The sequence below is a fragment of the Micromys minutus genome (assembly GCF_963924665.1).
Source record: "Micromys minutus genome assembly, chromosome: 4".
Lineage (NCBI taxonomy): Eukaryota > Metazoa > Chordata > Mammalia > Rodentia > Muridae > Micromys > Micromys minutus.
In genome coordinates this window covers 24,495,545-24,512,421 of record NC_137973.1, presented here as the reverse complement: position 1 = coordinate 24,512,421, position 16,877 = coordinate 24,495,545, and the positions used below count along the sequence as shown (strand labels likewise).

At 41.4% G+C, this 16,877-nt stretch overlaps 1 protein-coding gene and 1 pseudogene across 10 annotated transcripts in view; one reads left to right on the top strand and one right to left on the bottom strand.

Annotated features, from left to right (window-relative positions):
- The window catches only part of LOC308419637 (nucleophosmin-like), a 506,796-nt pseudogene that overhangs the window by 220,858 nt on the left and 269,061 nt on the right, over positions 1-16,877 (top strand). The window lies entirely within an intron of this gene.
- ARHGEF11 (Rho guanine nucleotide exchange factor 11) overlaps positions 1-16,877 on the bottom strand; it is a 107,408-nt gene that overhangs the window by 48,850 nt on the left and 41,681 nt on the right. For 5 of the 9 annotated variants that reach the window (XM_080915677.1, XM_080915671.1, XM_080915672.1 and 2 more), the window contains exon 2: positions 475-507. The exons of the other annotated variants lie outside the window; for them this stretch is intronic. In XM_080915677.1, the coding sequence (XP_080771803.1) occupies positions 475-507 (33 nt within the window). The remainder of the gene's footprint in view (positions 1-474; positions 508-16,877) is intronic. 9 annotated transcript variants of the gene reach the window in all.

The following is a 16,877-nucleotide window of genomic DNA, read 5'->3' as shown; positions in this document are numbered from 1 at the left end:
AATTATGTGAACATTTGAAGCAGTAGATAAACAGGAAAAGCTCTGTTTAATATTTGTTACATATGTAAACATCTGCCATATCTTTGCAGAGTATAAGAGAAGCAACAGTGGTTTCTCTGAGGTGAAAAAAGTGTTGGCTAAGAGCAGGCACTGGGCTGGAGACCCCTCATCATAGTCTTTGTTGTGCTTACTTCTGAACTGTGTGAAGATATTAACTATTCACAAGAGCCAGATGAAGGGGCAGACAACTGTAATCCTGGCCTTTGGGAGGCGGAGGCAGGAAGACGCTGAGCTCAGAGTAGTCTGGGCTTATATATAACACTTTTTAGACCGGCCTGGATTCTACAGTGAATCTCAAAAACAAAATGATACTCCCTATTTCACAACCAGTCAACATCACCACCACCACCACCCTACACAAATGTAAAAATATGAAGACGGGGATCTTTTCTCCCCTGGACGCATCCGTCTTACCTGGACAGGTGAGACTGCTTTTTACTGGCTGATCTTTGGGTCAGAGAGAGGAAGACATCAAAGAAGAGGACGTGGGACCCAGGAGAGAGTGATGCAGGATAGGAGGAAGAAAGAGAAAGAAAACAAAACAACATAAACCAGACAAGACACTGGGGATGGTTAGTTTAAAAGAAAAACCCGATAGACCAAGCAGGGCTGGGAGCTGATTCAGTGGTGAGCTTATAATAATGCAAATTCACCAGTTGTCTATGTAAAATTACTCAGGCTCATTCTGAATTCAGCAATAAGTACTAATTAGATCATTAGCCATAATACTTAATATGACCTGCTGCGTCCCTGAACTATTCTATAGGGCCCAGTATCTTGTCTTTCTCCAACTGGGCATAACTGAACAGCATTGCTCCAGACACTGCTAGGCAATAGGGATGACAAACAAGTGGATGAGAAAAACTTATAGTTTTGGTCCAAACCCTATGGACTACCAGCCCCCTGTCAGAAATGGGTCTCTCATAAAGGGCTTGTCAAGATTCTTGGGTTCCAACTGCTCCATTGCTTTCAGTGTACCCATAGCATCCTCCGACCATTCAAGCTGGGTCCGAATGCCCAAATTTACCTTGTTCTTGACTCTGGAAGGGAACCAACTTTCCAGTTCCCTTTTGAAACTCAGAAAATTCATTTGAACTTGGAAACACTTTTATGTTTTGAGTGGTGGGGACAGTGTCTATGACCTTGCATAGCATGAAGTTTATCACTGAGTCAACCTAGCCTGGACTGCATTTGAGCTGTGCCATGAATAGGGTTTCAAAACGGAAAGCAAGTATACATTATCTACTGAAGAAGACAGCTGACCACCACCGGACACTACAGGCTCCATTAAACCAAACCAAACCAAACCAAACCAAACCAACAAATAGGCCAGGGCGGGTATGATGGAGAACAGACTGTCAGGTGTTAGGTGTGCCCCTCCACCCTGCCCCTGCCCTCACGGGTAGTGATGAAGACCTTACTTTAAACAGCAGGACTTTGGCCTGGTAAACAGGATGCTATTGGCTAAACAGAGACCTAAAGGTAGGTTTCTGCCTATCAAAAGCTTCCCTTAAATTACCAGGAACCTCCCCTGATCCTACCCCTAAAGTTAACTACTTCAGACAGGGCATCTAGTTCTGTCAATCTGAACAGCCTGTGTCAGATCAAAGACCCCACCCTGCTGGATGTCATATAAAACCCACTGCTTCTCTGACATTCTTCTCCTGTCTCCGAGAAATAACCTTGGTAGTCTGATCCCCAGGAAACCTTTCTTTCTACCCATGGAACAGTCTAATTTGGTGGTTCACTGTGTCCTCACTTACACCATGTAAATACAGCTGCTTTAAAAAAAAATTTTAATTAAGAGTTTAAAAAAGGAAAAAGGAGGAAGAAGGAAAAAGAAATGTTTGTTAGGCAGGGCTGCTATGCGGAAAGAACAGCCACACTTTGGGTCATTTAGTTTCAAATCTGAGCGTACACTGGAAGGAAGACCTTAGTAGGTTAAAACACGAAAGACCAGGGAGGAAGTGATAGAGAGAATAAAGTAGTTTGACATGGTGGTCTGAAGAAAAAGAATTTTTTTTCAGTTATTTTCTCCATTAAAATATAGCAGCTAAAATAGGTCCTTTAGAACCTGTTCTAGTGTAACAAATGCACTTCCTGTCTTTGGGCTTGCTCTTCCCTCAGCGCACTCTTAATCAAGAGGAAGTATTTCGATTGGATACACTCTTTTGAACATTATGAACTGTGTGTGTGTGTGTGTGTGTGTGTGTGTGTGTGTGTGTGATCCATGACACCTGACACCTTAGGTACACTGCCTCAAGCTTGGATCACCAAAACAAATGGACTTCTAAGTACCACCACCAACCATGATCACATCATTTTACCGTCCCTCTGTCACATCATTCCCTCAGCCCTTCGAGAACCCACACCAGACTCCCCAGCCTTTTTACTACGTACAGTTCAGCGTGTGAGTGCCTTTCATCAGGTGGATTCAAACCTTGCAAGTTCCTGACTGCTCCTCTCTACTAGCAGATCCTAAGGAATGCTGTGCTCACTTCAGCCTCCAACTTACCCACACTGCTTATACCCCTTCCCTCTCTATCAAGTTACCCTGCTCCACCCTTGAATCTGAGTAATTCAAGCAGCACTAAAGCTGAAGGGGCAGGAGGGAGAGTAATACTCATCAGCTCTCAGCCTGTGGGTCGCATTCAGATATCTGCATTACGATTTGTGACAGTAGCAAGACTAGTTATGAAGTAGCAGTAAAAAATAGTTTTATGGTTGGGGGTCACCGACATGAGGAGCTGTAGTCAAGGGCTGCAGCACTAGGAAGGCTGACAACCACTGCTCTGCGTCCTGTCTGTTTCCCTCCTTTCCATCTCTACTCTGTTTGACACAGGGTTTCTCTTTTGTAGACCAGGGTGGCCTTGAACTTTGATCTGTCTTGATTCTCAAGTGCTGGGATTAAAGGCATGTACTACCACCACCCAGCTCCTCCTTTGTTTTTATTTATTAATTTTTACATTTATTTATCTGGGGGTGTTCAAGTGGAGGTTAAAGACAACTTGTGGTATATGTGTGCGTGGAAGTGCCTGCATCAGTGCATACCACGATGGGCAGGGATTAGGATCAGAGGCTGATATCAAGTATCCTCTGTTTTTCTCTGCCTTGCTCTGGAGAAAGAATCTCTACAGAATCTGGACCATCGAAATTTGACAGGGCTGGCTAGGTGGCAAGTCCTCTGTAAACCAGAACTGGAATTAAAGGTACACCAGCTTTTCTACCATGGGCACTGGTGATACCAACTCAGGTCCTCATGCTTGAGCAGCAACTTACTAGAGGATCACCTCCCCAGCCATATTTGCTTCTTCTTCTTCTTCTTCCCCAGCCACATTCGCTTCTTTTCTACATATACATTTTTTCTCATTTAAAAATTGTAGAGACATCATGACATTTTACCTCTAACTACTTCAGTGTATACCCACTGAGTACCTTGAGACTCTTCTATAAGAACTGTGTCATCACAAAGCCAGATAAGTTAACTTTGATAGAATATTGCCTAATAAACACCTCCTCCCTTCCCTCCCTTCCCCCCCCCCCCCACAAAACATACACTCTCCCTCCTTCTCTCTACCTACTGAGCCCTCTGCCCATTTGATCTCTTGTAACAATGATGTTTTATCATGTGTGTGTTGTATATGCCTGTGGAGGTCAGAAGTCAACATTAGACGTTCTCCTCAGTTACTTTCCACCTTATTTTTAAGACAGAGTTTCTCACTGAACCTGGAGTTCAACAACTCAGCTAGGTTGTTTGGCCAGTGAACTCCAGGGATTCAAATGTCTCCGCTTTCCTGGAGCTGGGATTACAGATTTTATCAATTCCAGCTTTTTACATGGGTGCTGTGGATGTGAACTCAGGTTCTCACATTGGTACAGCACGCACTTTACCGACTGAGCCGTCTCCCCACTGCCACAGTATATTCTGAAGACTCTTGCTGAATAAATGGCCCACAACTGGTAAATGCCTGATGTCTCCTCATGATCAAAATCAGGTTAAATGTTTTTGTTTGTTTACAGAATTTCATTTTGTGTCTCAGACTGTTCTGGAACTCACTGTTTAGCCCAGGTTAGGCTCAAATTAAGTATCCTCCTGCTTCAGCCTGTGATTATAGGAACATGCCCCTATGCCTATCTGGCTAAATATTTTGAAACATTTTACGTGATGTTGTATAGCTTATTCTGTGGTGGTAATGTGAGATTTCTCAAAGGCTTAAAAAAAAACTATTCTATTTGAAATCTCACATTACATCACATGTGTTTTGAGAACTGTTCTCAAGCAACCATTTTACCAAGTGCTTATAACTGTTACTATTTTTACTTTTAGAAGTTTTTTTTAAATGTGTTAGTGTGTTGTCTGTGCTTCTGCCAAGTGTGAAGGTGACTGTGGAAGCCAGAAGAGGGCATCAGACTCCCAAGAGCTTGAATAAGAAGTGGTTGTGAGCTGTCTGATGTATTTACTGCTTCTTGTCTGAGAAGCTGCCTTCACTGTCTTTTAAGCTGCTAACAAGCAATCACATCCTTTGTTTCTTTCTCTAAAGTCATACATTATAGTTCACTATCCCTTGTGTCCTTGGTGTTTTCAGCACACTAGCCCACAGCTCCACCACTGAGCTGCACCTGAAATCTCCTCCCACCATTACAAAAATGTTTAAAATGTTCCCTTTTCTTCCAGTGAGCAGTCTAGGGTGACTTGTTAAAACGGTTCATTTGACCCAGAAACCCCCCATCCTCCCACAAATCATACATAGAAGAGAGGTTCACCCACATTTTCACTTTAAGAACACCTGTGTAATTGCTGTCCAGGATGTCAAAGGTATGTACACTTGAAAAGCCATCAGGTCCCAGCCCCAGGCAGGGCATAGCCAGGAAAGCTCTTCTTTCTAATTTCATGAGGGTATCCAAGGAGGAACTGGCTATCAGACAGGCATGTGTGGACGAGGCAGGACTAGTCTGCTAAGGGTTGGTTAGCTTGTCAAAACTGAAGCACAGACAGAACCATGTGATATGATTTTAAGAACAGAGTTTTAGAGGCTGGAGGAGATGGCTCAATGCACCCAGGCCTCCAACACCCATGACAAAAGCCAAGTATGGCAATGTGTAACTATAATTCAGTGTTCAGAGGCAGGGCTGGGACAGTCCAGGGGCTCCCTGGTTACCCAGTCAGTGAGCCTGTCTCAAAAATAAGGTGGACAGCAATAGATGGTGACACCAGAAGTTCCCTCTGGCCTTCACATATGCACTCATACACCTCCACATACTACATTCCTTCCCATACAGCCAGCAGCATCTGGATCCCCACAGCTTTAACAATTCAAACACAAGTCCAGGCTCGGTCCTTTCCTGGCTGTGTCATTCTCAGGCAAGTCACCTGGCCCCCCAAGTAGCACCACCACCACAACAAAAACCAAGAAGTGGCACCACCACCAGAGGTGGCACCACCAGCTTTCTTAAAGGCTATGGAAAAAGAGAAAACCACCTCCTCCATTAGCTCCGTAAAGCTAGAATTTAAAAAACTGAAGCCAATGTCCTCAGCTCCAGACAGTCCTGTTCATGCTTTCTCCTCAGCAAGCAGGGCTGTGCAGGCCATGCCAGAAATTCCAGTCTCTTGATCTCTAAATGAATCAGTTGGCCCTACTGACATGACTGCTGGCATCTCAGGAATCTTTGTCGACAGCACGGCCTCTACCATGGACTTGGGCACCTCTGACTTCAACCTTACAAGGTCTGGCCTCCTTACATCCAGTTTCAGCTTCACTCCTCAGAGTGAGGCTAGCCTCAGAGATCTGCTGCCTCCTCTCCCCAGTGCTGTGATAAAAGGTGTGTGCCACAAAGCCTTGTCCAGCAGTTCCTGGTTTTGAATGAGTGCTAAGTCTTGAACATAGTGTGTGTGTGTGTGTGTGTGTGTGTGTGAGAGAGAGAGAGAGAGAGAGAGAGAGAGAGAGAGAGAGAGAGAGAGAGAGACCTTTTGCCACACTCACCTTGACCACCAGTTTTGAACTCTCTGAGATCCACTCATTCTTCAGGGTTTGGCTTTAGATATATTCCAGCGAATTTCCCTGAACCTTCCTTCTACGGTGCCAACCTAAACACTAACTAAATTGTTATTTGAGTGCTTTTAGATTAACATCTACTCTTCAACAACTATCACACAGTGGCTCAGAACGCATAATATAGGAAGCATTTGTATTAGATAATACAGGAAACAAAAGCATGTCTGACTTTGAGTGAGCTTGATCATATGAATTAAAATTGAATTCACAATTTCATAGTTTTAATAAAGACTAAACAAAGTAGAAGGCTTTTCATGAACTTACAAAAGAGAGGTAATAAGAGCCACTGCAAGGATACTTAAATGTGCAGTCTTCCATTAGAAAAGAATTCAGTACTATACACCAATCAGTGAAGCATCTGCTAAACAAGCAAATACACGTTCACGTACATTGGAAACTACAAATTAGAGCTGAGCAATGACTGGCATGTGTTAAGTGGATTTTACCCAGAGTAGGAAAGGATAGGATTCTAACAGAGGCTCTGTTGACATTCATGGAAGGAAATAACATGTACAGGCACAGAAAACAGTGAAAGACACAGCAACCTTGGTGTGCTTGCTATCAATGCCACTGCAATGCAGAGGGGGAGAAAAGAGACTAGCAAGGAACAGGACTGAAAAGACTCCCCAAAGACATGTTACCACCCTGTTCTGCTGTTATCAGGAGTATCTTAGAACACCTCCTATTAAATTCCTCAAGTCTATTTTTCCACCTAAATTATATGGGTAAATGGCCCAGTTGTTCTGGTCTATCTATCTCATGGCAGCCAAAGGCCCTGCAAACCAGAAAGCAGCACAGTGGTGTTAGGAAGCAGAATGGTATCAACTCTGAGACAGGTTGCACACATACACTCTTTACACGTGAAGGTTCTGCACTTTACTTGCAGACATAGCACCTATCTGGTAAAATCAGATAGAGCTTTAAAAAGGGGAGCCTGACTACCAGTGACTAGAGTGTACTGAAGAGAAAAGAGTACCAGAGAATAAGCATGGCAGAGGACATACACCTGAAGGAGGGCACTAGCAATCAGAACAGGCAAGTGAGAGAGTCCCAAGGGCAGGCTGCTGGCAGCTGATGTTGGGTGCACTTTCTGGCCTTGCTTTGAACTGAATAATAGCATGTATTAAAGAATACTGGCCAAACTGTACATACTTCATACTAAAATATGCTATAAAAATAAAATACACACCAGATTTCAATAATTTAGTGTAAAAAATGGTCTCAGTAATCCTTTCCCCCTCCAAGACAAGGTTTCTCTGTATAGCCCTGACCATCCTGGAACTCATTCTGTAGACTATGCTGGCCTTGAACTCAGAGATCCACCTACCTCTGCCTCCCCAGTGCTGAGGAGAGAACTACATGTTCATCAAAGGAAAAGTTTACCAAGGTGACATTTCAATCAATTCTTAACTACTATGCCTTAAATACAAAGGCATCTAAATTTGTAAAAGAAACACTACTACAGCTTAAATCATATATTGACCATTATACACTGGCCACAGACTCCCAATAATGGGAAACTTTAATACCCCACTCTCATCTAGACAACTAAACAGGTCATCTAGACAACTAAACAGAGAAATACTGGAGCTAACAGACATTATAAACCAAATGAATCTAACATATCTACAGAACATTTCACCCAAACACAAAAGAATATGCTTTCTTCTCTGTGCCTCATGAAACTTTCTCCAATATTGACCACATATGTGGTCACAAATCAAGTTTTAACAGATATAAGAAAATTGAAATAATTCCCTATACCTTATCAGACCACCATGAATTAAAGCTGGATATCAACAACAGAAGGCTTACAAATGCATGAAAACTGAAAGACTCTCCATTGAAACTGGGTCAAAACAGAAATAAGAAATTAAAAACTTTTTGGAATTCAATGAAAAGGAATACACAATATGCCCAAACTTGTGGAACACCACGAAAGTGATTCTAAGACACACACACACACACACACACACACACACACACACACACACACAGAGAGAGAGAGAGAGAGAGAGAGAGAGAGAGAGAGAGACAGAGACAGAGACAGAGACAGAGACAGACAGACAGACACCCGGAGAGCCCTCATATTGGCAACTTAACAGCACACCAGAAAGCTCTAGAACAAAAAGATGTAATCACACCCAAGAGTACTACACAGCAAGAAATAATCTGAGGGCTGAACTCAATAAAATCGAAACAGAGAGAACAATTAAAAAAAAAAAAATCAATGAAACAAGAAGTTAGTTCTTTGAGAAAATCAACAAGATAGATAAACCCTTATCCAAACTAGAGGGAGACATACCAATACACATGAAGAAAATCTAAAGAACATACTTTTAAAACATGTAAAAAATTGTAAAGTCTAAAACAAATGTGTAACTTTCTCAATAGGTACCTGTGATGGTTTGTATATGCTTGTCCTATGGAGTAACACTATTAGAAAGTATGGCCCTGTTAGAGTAGGTGTGACCTTGTTGGATAGGTGTGTCACTGTGGACTTTAAGACCTAGCTACCTAGAAGCCAGTTTTCTGCTAGCAGCCTTCAGATGAAGATGTAGAACTCTTAGCTCCTCTTGCACCATGCCTGCCTGAATGTTGCCATGTTCCTGCCTTGATCATGGACTGAACCTCTGAACCTGTAAGCCAGCCCCAATTAAATGTTGTCCTTATAAGAGCTGCGTTGGTCATGATGTCTGTTCACAACAGTAAAACCCTAACTAAGACAGTACCACTTATCAAACTTAAATAAGATCAGATAAGCAAAGTAGACCTATATCCCTTAGTGAAATAAAAGCAACTATTGAAAGTCTTCCAACCAAGAAAAGCTCAGGGCCAGATGGTTTTAGCCCAGTTTTACCAGACTTTCAAAGAAGAGTTAACACCAAAATTCCCCAAATTAATCTAAATAGAAGGAACATTACCAAATTCATTCTGAGACCATGGTCACCCATATAACCATACCGTACAAAGACCCAACAAGAACAGAAATTTCAGACCAATTTCCCTTATGAATACAGATACAAAAATGCCCAATAAAATACTTTCAAACTGAGTCTTCAACAAGTGGTGTTGGATGTCTGCATGTAGAAGAATGCAAATAAATCTATATGTATCACTGTACAAAAAACTCAAGCCCAAAACCCAATACACTAAGCCCAATAAAAGAGAAACTGGGGATAGTCTTAAACTCACTGGCACAGGAGAAGACTTCCTGGTCAGAACAGTAACTTGTTAATCGGAACCAAGATTAACAAGATAGACATCTTGAAACTGAAAAGCTTCTGTAAGGCAAAGGACAGCATCACTTGGACAAAGTGACAACCTGCAAAATGGGGAAAGTTTTTTACCAACATGATATACAAAATATATAAAAAGTCTAGAAACTAGATATAAAAAAACAAATAATCCAATTAAAGATGGGGTATAGATTTAAATAGAGACTTCTCAATAGAGGAAACTCAAATGGCTGAGAAACACTTAAAAGAAATGTTCAACATCCTTAGCTATTGGAAAAATGTAAATCAAAACTACTTTGAGACTTCATCTCACGTCTCTAAGAATTGCTAAGATCAATATAAACTGATAGCTCCTGTTGGTGATGTTGTGGACTAAGGGAAACACTCAGTCATTGTGGTGGGAGTGCAAATTTGCACAGCTATTATGGAAATCAATATGACAGTTCCTCTGAAAGTTAGGAACTGATCTACCCCTAGACCCTGCTAGAGCCCTCCTTGGACATATACTCAAGACACTTCATCCTACCACAAAAACACTTGTTCAACCATGTCCACAAGTAGCTTTATTCATAGTAGCCAGAAACTAGAAACAACTAAGATGTCTCTCAACAGAAGACTGGATAAAAAAAATGTGGTAATTTATATAATGGAGTATTACTCAACTGTTAAAAACAACGATGTGAAATTTTCAGGCAAATAGATGGAATTAGAAAAAAAAAATCATCCTGAGTGAAGAAACCCAGATGGAGAAAGACAGTATGTATTTACTTATATGTGGGTATTAGCTATTTGATAGGCAATCAATCTATAATCTGTAGACCCACCAGAGGTTAGGTATAGAGGAAAGGACTGGGTAGGGTGGGTGGGAGGGGCAGCACATAGGGATTTCCCTGGGAGAGTGAAATAGAATAGATTTTATGATGGACTGGAGGCAACTGAGGAGGGGAAGAGGAGGACTAGGGAGGCGGGGGAGATAGGGCTGAGGAAGTAAATGCAGAGAGAGAGAGAGAGAGAGAGAGAGAAAGAGAGACAGCTGGAATTGAGGGACATTTGAGGGATGTTATGGAAATCTAGTGTAGTGGAAACTAACTGAAGTATATAAAGGTAATCCTATGAGGTCTCCTAATAATGGGGGAATTGGAGTCCAAACTGGACAGCTCTTGTCACTAAACAAGGCTCCCAGTACCAGGATTAGGCTGCATTCAATTGAATTGTTGTCCAAAGGGGTCCCATGGAAATCCCCAAACAACCCAGGCTGTTACTAAGACAATGGGTTATTCTCTACAAGTGTACAGCAGGGCTCCATTGCTGAGGACAACACCCACATAACTCACTGAACATAGAGAAGTCAAGATGGTGCCTACATGGAACCTTTACCACTACGATCTAGTGTCTTTGGTATTGAAAGGTACTCTGCAGGATACCAAAAAAGAAACACAAACAACAACCTAGCTATAAAATACTTGACCTACAATCTGCCCTGCCTTCAAGATAGGCTCTTCTGCACTAGGCAGAGCTTCAAAGCCCAACCCCACAGTGACACACTTCCTCCAACAAGACCATAGCTCCAAACAGTGCCACAACCTGGGCCAAGCACACTTAAACAACCCCATTGGGTGACCAAGACTAGACAGCCCAGAGACTTAGATTAGAATAAAACCAAACACTATTGGTTTAGGAAAAGAAAAAGAAAAAAAGGATTAACACAATGATTCCTAATTGTATTCTGCTCAACTCATAAGTCAGTGCTTTATTCAGTCATCATCAGAGAAGCATCCCCCTGCAGCAGATGGAACAGATACCGAGACTCACAGGCAGATATTATGTGGAAAGTCCTTGGAAAATACTGCTCTAAACAATGTCTCTATCACCAGCCCCAAACACACACACACACACACACACTCATTCACTCACAGCTCAGGGAACCCAGAGGATGAGGAGGCAAGAAAAGTGTAAAAGCCAGAGGGATGGAGGACACAAGAAGAATATGGCCCTCTAAATCAACTGAGCAAGCTTCAAATATTCAACAAAGACTGAAGCAGCAAACACAGGGCCTGCCTACATGGTCCGCACCAGGTCCTCTTCTATATATTCTATAGCTTTCAGCTTAGTATTTTTATGGGACTGTTGAGCAAGTGAAGGAGTGGCTCTCTGATTCTTGTGCCTGTTCTTGGGGCTCTTTTTCTTCTGTTGGGTTGTCTTGTCCAGCCTTGATGTGATGGTTTTATTGTATGGCATCATATTTTGTTTTGTTGTGTTTGGCTGTTATCTCTTAGAAGCCTGTTCTGTTCCAAAGAGACAGAAATGGGGGGTGGGGATATATATATGTGTATATATATGTGTGTGTGTGTGTGTGTGTATATGTATATATATGTATGTATATATATGTGTGTGTATATGTATGTATATATGTGTATATATGTATATATATATGTTGACTAGTATGGAAGGACGATGAATCTGGGAGGGGCTGGGGAGGGGTGAATATGATTAAAACGCACTGTACTTTTAAAGAAGAAAAATACGCTATAATATAATGAAAAACAAAGAAAAGCTACTGAGCATATACAGGGGGAAGAGAGATCCTGTGCACATTTCTAGTATGAGTTGAAACTAAAGCAGTCAATGTGGGGGGCCAAATATGGCTGCTTTAGTTGGTAAGAGTTGAACTATCCTCTGGGCCATCTGTTCCTCTTTTGAAACACTCTAAAAGTAGGTAACTCAGCAAAGCTTAGAGCTATTTGCTCATCCATGTTTATCAAAGAATTATTCAGAAATTCAATTTATGGATGCAGCTGAATAAGTAAAGAAAAAAATATCATCTTAAAAAAAAAAAAAGCCCAACCCAAATCAGGATTACTCTGGGGTATGCGTCCATTTCTTCACTCTCAATCCAACACAGCACGGGCCTTCCAGCTTTATAGGCGGAGACTCACACTTTTCTTTTCTTTTTAATCAGCCCACAAGGGGCTGCAGAGACAGCTCAACAATCAAAGGTTAAGAGAACTGCTGCTTTTCCACAAGTCCGTGTTTTGATTTCCATCACCTACATGACAGCTCACAATTGTTTGTAACTCCAGTTCTAGGAGCTCTGACACCGTCTTCTGGCTTCTGTGGGCACTACATACACACATTGGGCACAGACACAGACACAGACACACACACACACACACACACACACACACAACACTAATACACATAAAAGAAACAAATCTCTAAAAAGTAAGATTAGCATACAGGTATTAGATATCACTTTGAGATTTCCTGTGTGGGAGGAGTGGGGGGGGAGTGTGTGTGTGTGTGATCTGGTGAGAATAGTTAGCCATCTTCTTCCATAGATTCACGGTTTCTGCCTCTTGCACTCTATGATTTCAGGCGGGCTCCCATGTGTAGCTGACATTCATGAAGAACTCCAGTCTTCCTCCTGTGCTTTACCCACTGAACTAACCTTCCATGGGTTCTAATTCACTTGTTACATATTCCTCATATAAAGCTCATTGTCTGAGCTATGTCTGGGAATTCAAATTATGATCAAGAAGCAATGTGGTGGCATATAGTGTTAGACAGTATGGGTTTGCATCCTAGTTTTATACTTACTATCTGTGACTTAAGGCAAACAATTTACTTTCTGTAAACTTTTCTTATCTATAAAACTATAATACTAACTAACCATCATGCAGTGCTGTCTTAAAAACTGGCACAGCCAGGTATGGTCATGTACACCTTTAATGCCAGATTCCAGGAGGCAGAGGCAGGTGGTTCTTGAGAGTCTGATGCCAGACTTGTCTGCACAGTGAGCTCCAGACTATTTAGGGCTACATACACAGTGAGATAGATGCTGTCTCAAAAACCAAACAAGACTGACATAATTCATAAGTATCTAGCTGATGCATGGCATATAGCAATACTTTATAAAAAGCTGCTATTCTTGTTATAGGGCCTGAAGACAAGCATAATTAGTTTGCTGCTGCCAAAGCAATTATAACCTGTCTTGCAAAACAAAATACATGAATTGAATTATCCAGCACATATATGCCCATCTTACAGATATCTAAAGTAGATGGTTCACTACTGTCCATATTTAATCCATATTAATTTGTTTTTTGTTGTGTGTCCTCCAATAAACAAATGTCTCTGATGAAAAGAATATTATCTCAAGACTGTATATGGAAATAGACTGGGGCATTGGTATCAAATCTGCCACTTACAGATGTACAATGTGACATCATAATCAAACCAAGTTTCAGAATATTTAAGCTCTGCCTGGGACAGCTGAGGCAGCCGAAGACAAAGGGGAGGGAACCACTGAGACTGTCACAGGACAGAGGAGCAAACCCCGAAAGCAAGTGGGTAGGGCTCAGTGAGACAGCTGGCTTCTAGACTAACTCGGCCTGTGTTTTTGTATGCCCCTGAAAAGGCAGAAGAAAATGATAATAATAAATGTGAAGTAGGTGCTCATTTAATTCTGACAATAACATGGTGAGGTGACCCTGTTGCTTTCTTCTACTGATGAAGAAAATCAGACTGAGAAGAACTATTCTTTGACAGTCAGGGCATGAACCCAATCTACCCTTTCTTCTCTGTTCCTTAGTTTGTTACCCCTTCAGTGAGAGGCTGAGATGGATTACTATGGCCCTTTCTTGTGCTAATACTGCATGATTCTTCATCCCTCATGGATTTCCCAATTTAAACACATACTTGGTTAGGATATTGACAGAAGGCCAACCGTGGAAAAATTGAATCAGTTTCGCTAGCAGCCAGACTCCTGCAGCTCTCATGACAGTTCTATCAGCAAGAGATCCACTGATACATCCGGTTCTCTCTGATTTTCACCATCCCTTCAGACTGACTGTACTGAAACATGGCACTATTTGTAGAATAAACTTACCATGCTACAAATTACACCTGCAACAAACTCAGATTGTACATTTCTGACTGTAGGTGGAACAGGCAGGCTGCAAATCAAGAGAACTCTCCAGTAGCCTTGCCATCCAGGCCTTTCAAGTCTGCAGAGCTAGTTATTCCACAAAACGAGGAAATCGGCTGCTGCCCTCTATTGGGGGAGATCCAGTGCCATTTTGTGAAAAGACAAGGGGTTTGTAGATCGGCTCCTGCTCCATTCATATGATGACACATACACATATATGCACATTCACACACATGCTCTTTTCTATTGAATCAAAATTTTTTTGAGAGGAACAATGAGAAGAGTATTAAGACAAAAATTGCTGGCTCAGGGAGGTGGTCTTATAATAACTTCCATAGATTAACACAAATAATAAGCACCTGCCCCAGAGCATGCAATTTGACTAAGTTTATTATCGGGTAGCAGAGAGGTTTAAATATGGTGTACAATGGGTCCGAGAATTTGGAGTACAGTCTTAGTTCTAATGTGTGGTTCAAATGTGGGGTGTGCTGGGGAGTAATGGATAGAAGAAATGAGTGAACCACATAGGTCTTCTTTCCCAGGGACCATACATTGATTTTATTCAGGCACAAATCACATCATGATTTTTTTTTTTTTTTTTTTTTTTGAACAAGGGCCCACAGAGAGTATAGAAATAACAGTACTTCAGCTTGGAAAACGCTAGTTCACAAAAGTAACATCTAGAAGACAGACCTAGATGAACAGGGAGACGCAGAGGCAGTTGAGCCATCCCCTCAGACCTCGGTCTCCACTGAGTGCTGTATGAAGGGACACATTCCGAGAAGGGTGTCAGCTCATTCAATTACTATTTGAACATCATAGTATACTTAGACAAAAGATAGCTACGACATTACTGGGTAATAAATGTCCTACAGAACTACCATAAGAAATGTGGTTCGTGGATGATTAAAGCCTCAATATGTGGTATCTAAATATACAGTCAATGAAAATGTGTTGAATGACGAGTTACTAACTTTGACATTCAAACTTTTTCCAAACTCCAGGACTCAAGATTGTTTACTGTTCTCCTTCAGCACAGTTTTCTAAGGCTGAATTAAAATATAACCATCTCCAATAAGCTATCCTAACTAGTCCAGTTTCCCCAATGACCTGTTCAGTAACAAAATTAATTTTTACTGAGTTTTGAGTTTATACTGCATTTCAAATTATTTCATCAATATTGATATCTTCCTCTGACTATATAATCAACAACTTAAGAGCCCAAATCCTGCCTGCCATATTCTATGTTGACCAATCCCACAGTGCTGAGCATATGCTCGCAAACACTCACACAGTAATGCTGAAAGCAAGAGGTAGACTGCTTTCACGCACTTACTTTATAAGCACAGGCTATTGAGCCTTCTACAGTTTTAAACACCCCAGACCCTTACTGGCTATGTGACTTCAAAGAGCTGATTTAACTTCTTGACTCAGCTTCCTCGCCCATAAACTAGAGAAAAGGAAAGCACCACCACCTCCCAGGGTCTCTAAGACTGGGTTATTTTAGAACACATCTTAAAAATGCTCAGGCCAGTGTCTGGCACTCCATAACTTTCAACTCATTCTTTTTTTTATCCTATTCAACTTTCATAATGCCCCGAGTGGATACAATTTTACTATTTTACAGCTGAGGAAGCAGGACTATGAAAGGCTGCATTGATTACAAGCACCTGTAAGCAAAATGGAGCTGGTAGGTGAATGCAAGCAGTTTAGTGTACACCTCTATAAACACTGCTTTCAAAAGCTAGGGATGTAACTCAGAAAAAATGCACTTACCTAGCACGCATGAGGCCCTGGGTTCATTTCCTAGTGCCACAGGGCGAAAACATCTCACTAATGCTTTGTTCTCTGGCTAGAAACACAGAGCCCTCAGTATCTACTTTATCACAGATCTGTTCTTAACATATTTCAGTGTTCTGAAATCTCAGATCCCAAACTCGGGGAAGGTTGCTTATTTTCTCTGTATTCAAACTCAATTACGACCATACTGAGCATATACTTGTGGTCTCAGCATACAGGAGGTAGAGGTAGGAAAATCTTGAGTCTGAAGCCAGACAGAAAGGACTTCATAGTGAAATCCCATCTTTAAAAACTGAGGGATGGGGGATGGGGCTCAGTGGTAGAGAACTTGCCTAGCATTCACAGGTCCCAAGTTCCATACCTAGTACCACAGAATTTAAAGAATTCTGCTATCATTTGCTAAGTACCGGGTAACAAGTAGGCTGAAGAGTAAGTATTGCACTTGATACTCAGAGCAGTACTTTATCTCTACAGAAGATAAAGTACTAGGCTCAGATTCCTAGGCTGCTTAGACCTGTATTTGGTACTTGAATTCAGGTCTCAGGTGCAAATCCAAAAAGTATACTTCTTTTGTCTCAGGCAACATATTAAATCTGTCAATTTCATCTGAGGTTGAAATAACTATGACACTGCATCATTAGGAAATTAAATGATGGAATTCACTCAAGTGTTTGGTACAGGGCACATATTATATGTTCAGAATATGCCAACTCTTACCACACCTCATTACCATGAGAAATGAGAGCTTAAGTTGCTGACTTAGTATAATATTTTCCCACCTATTATTATTTAGGGACA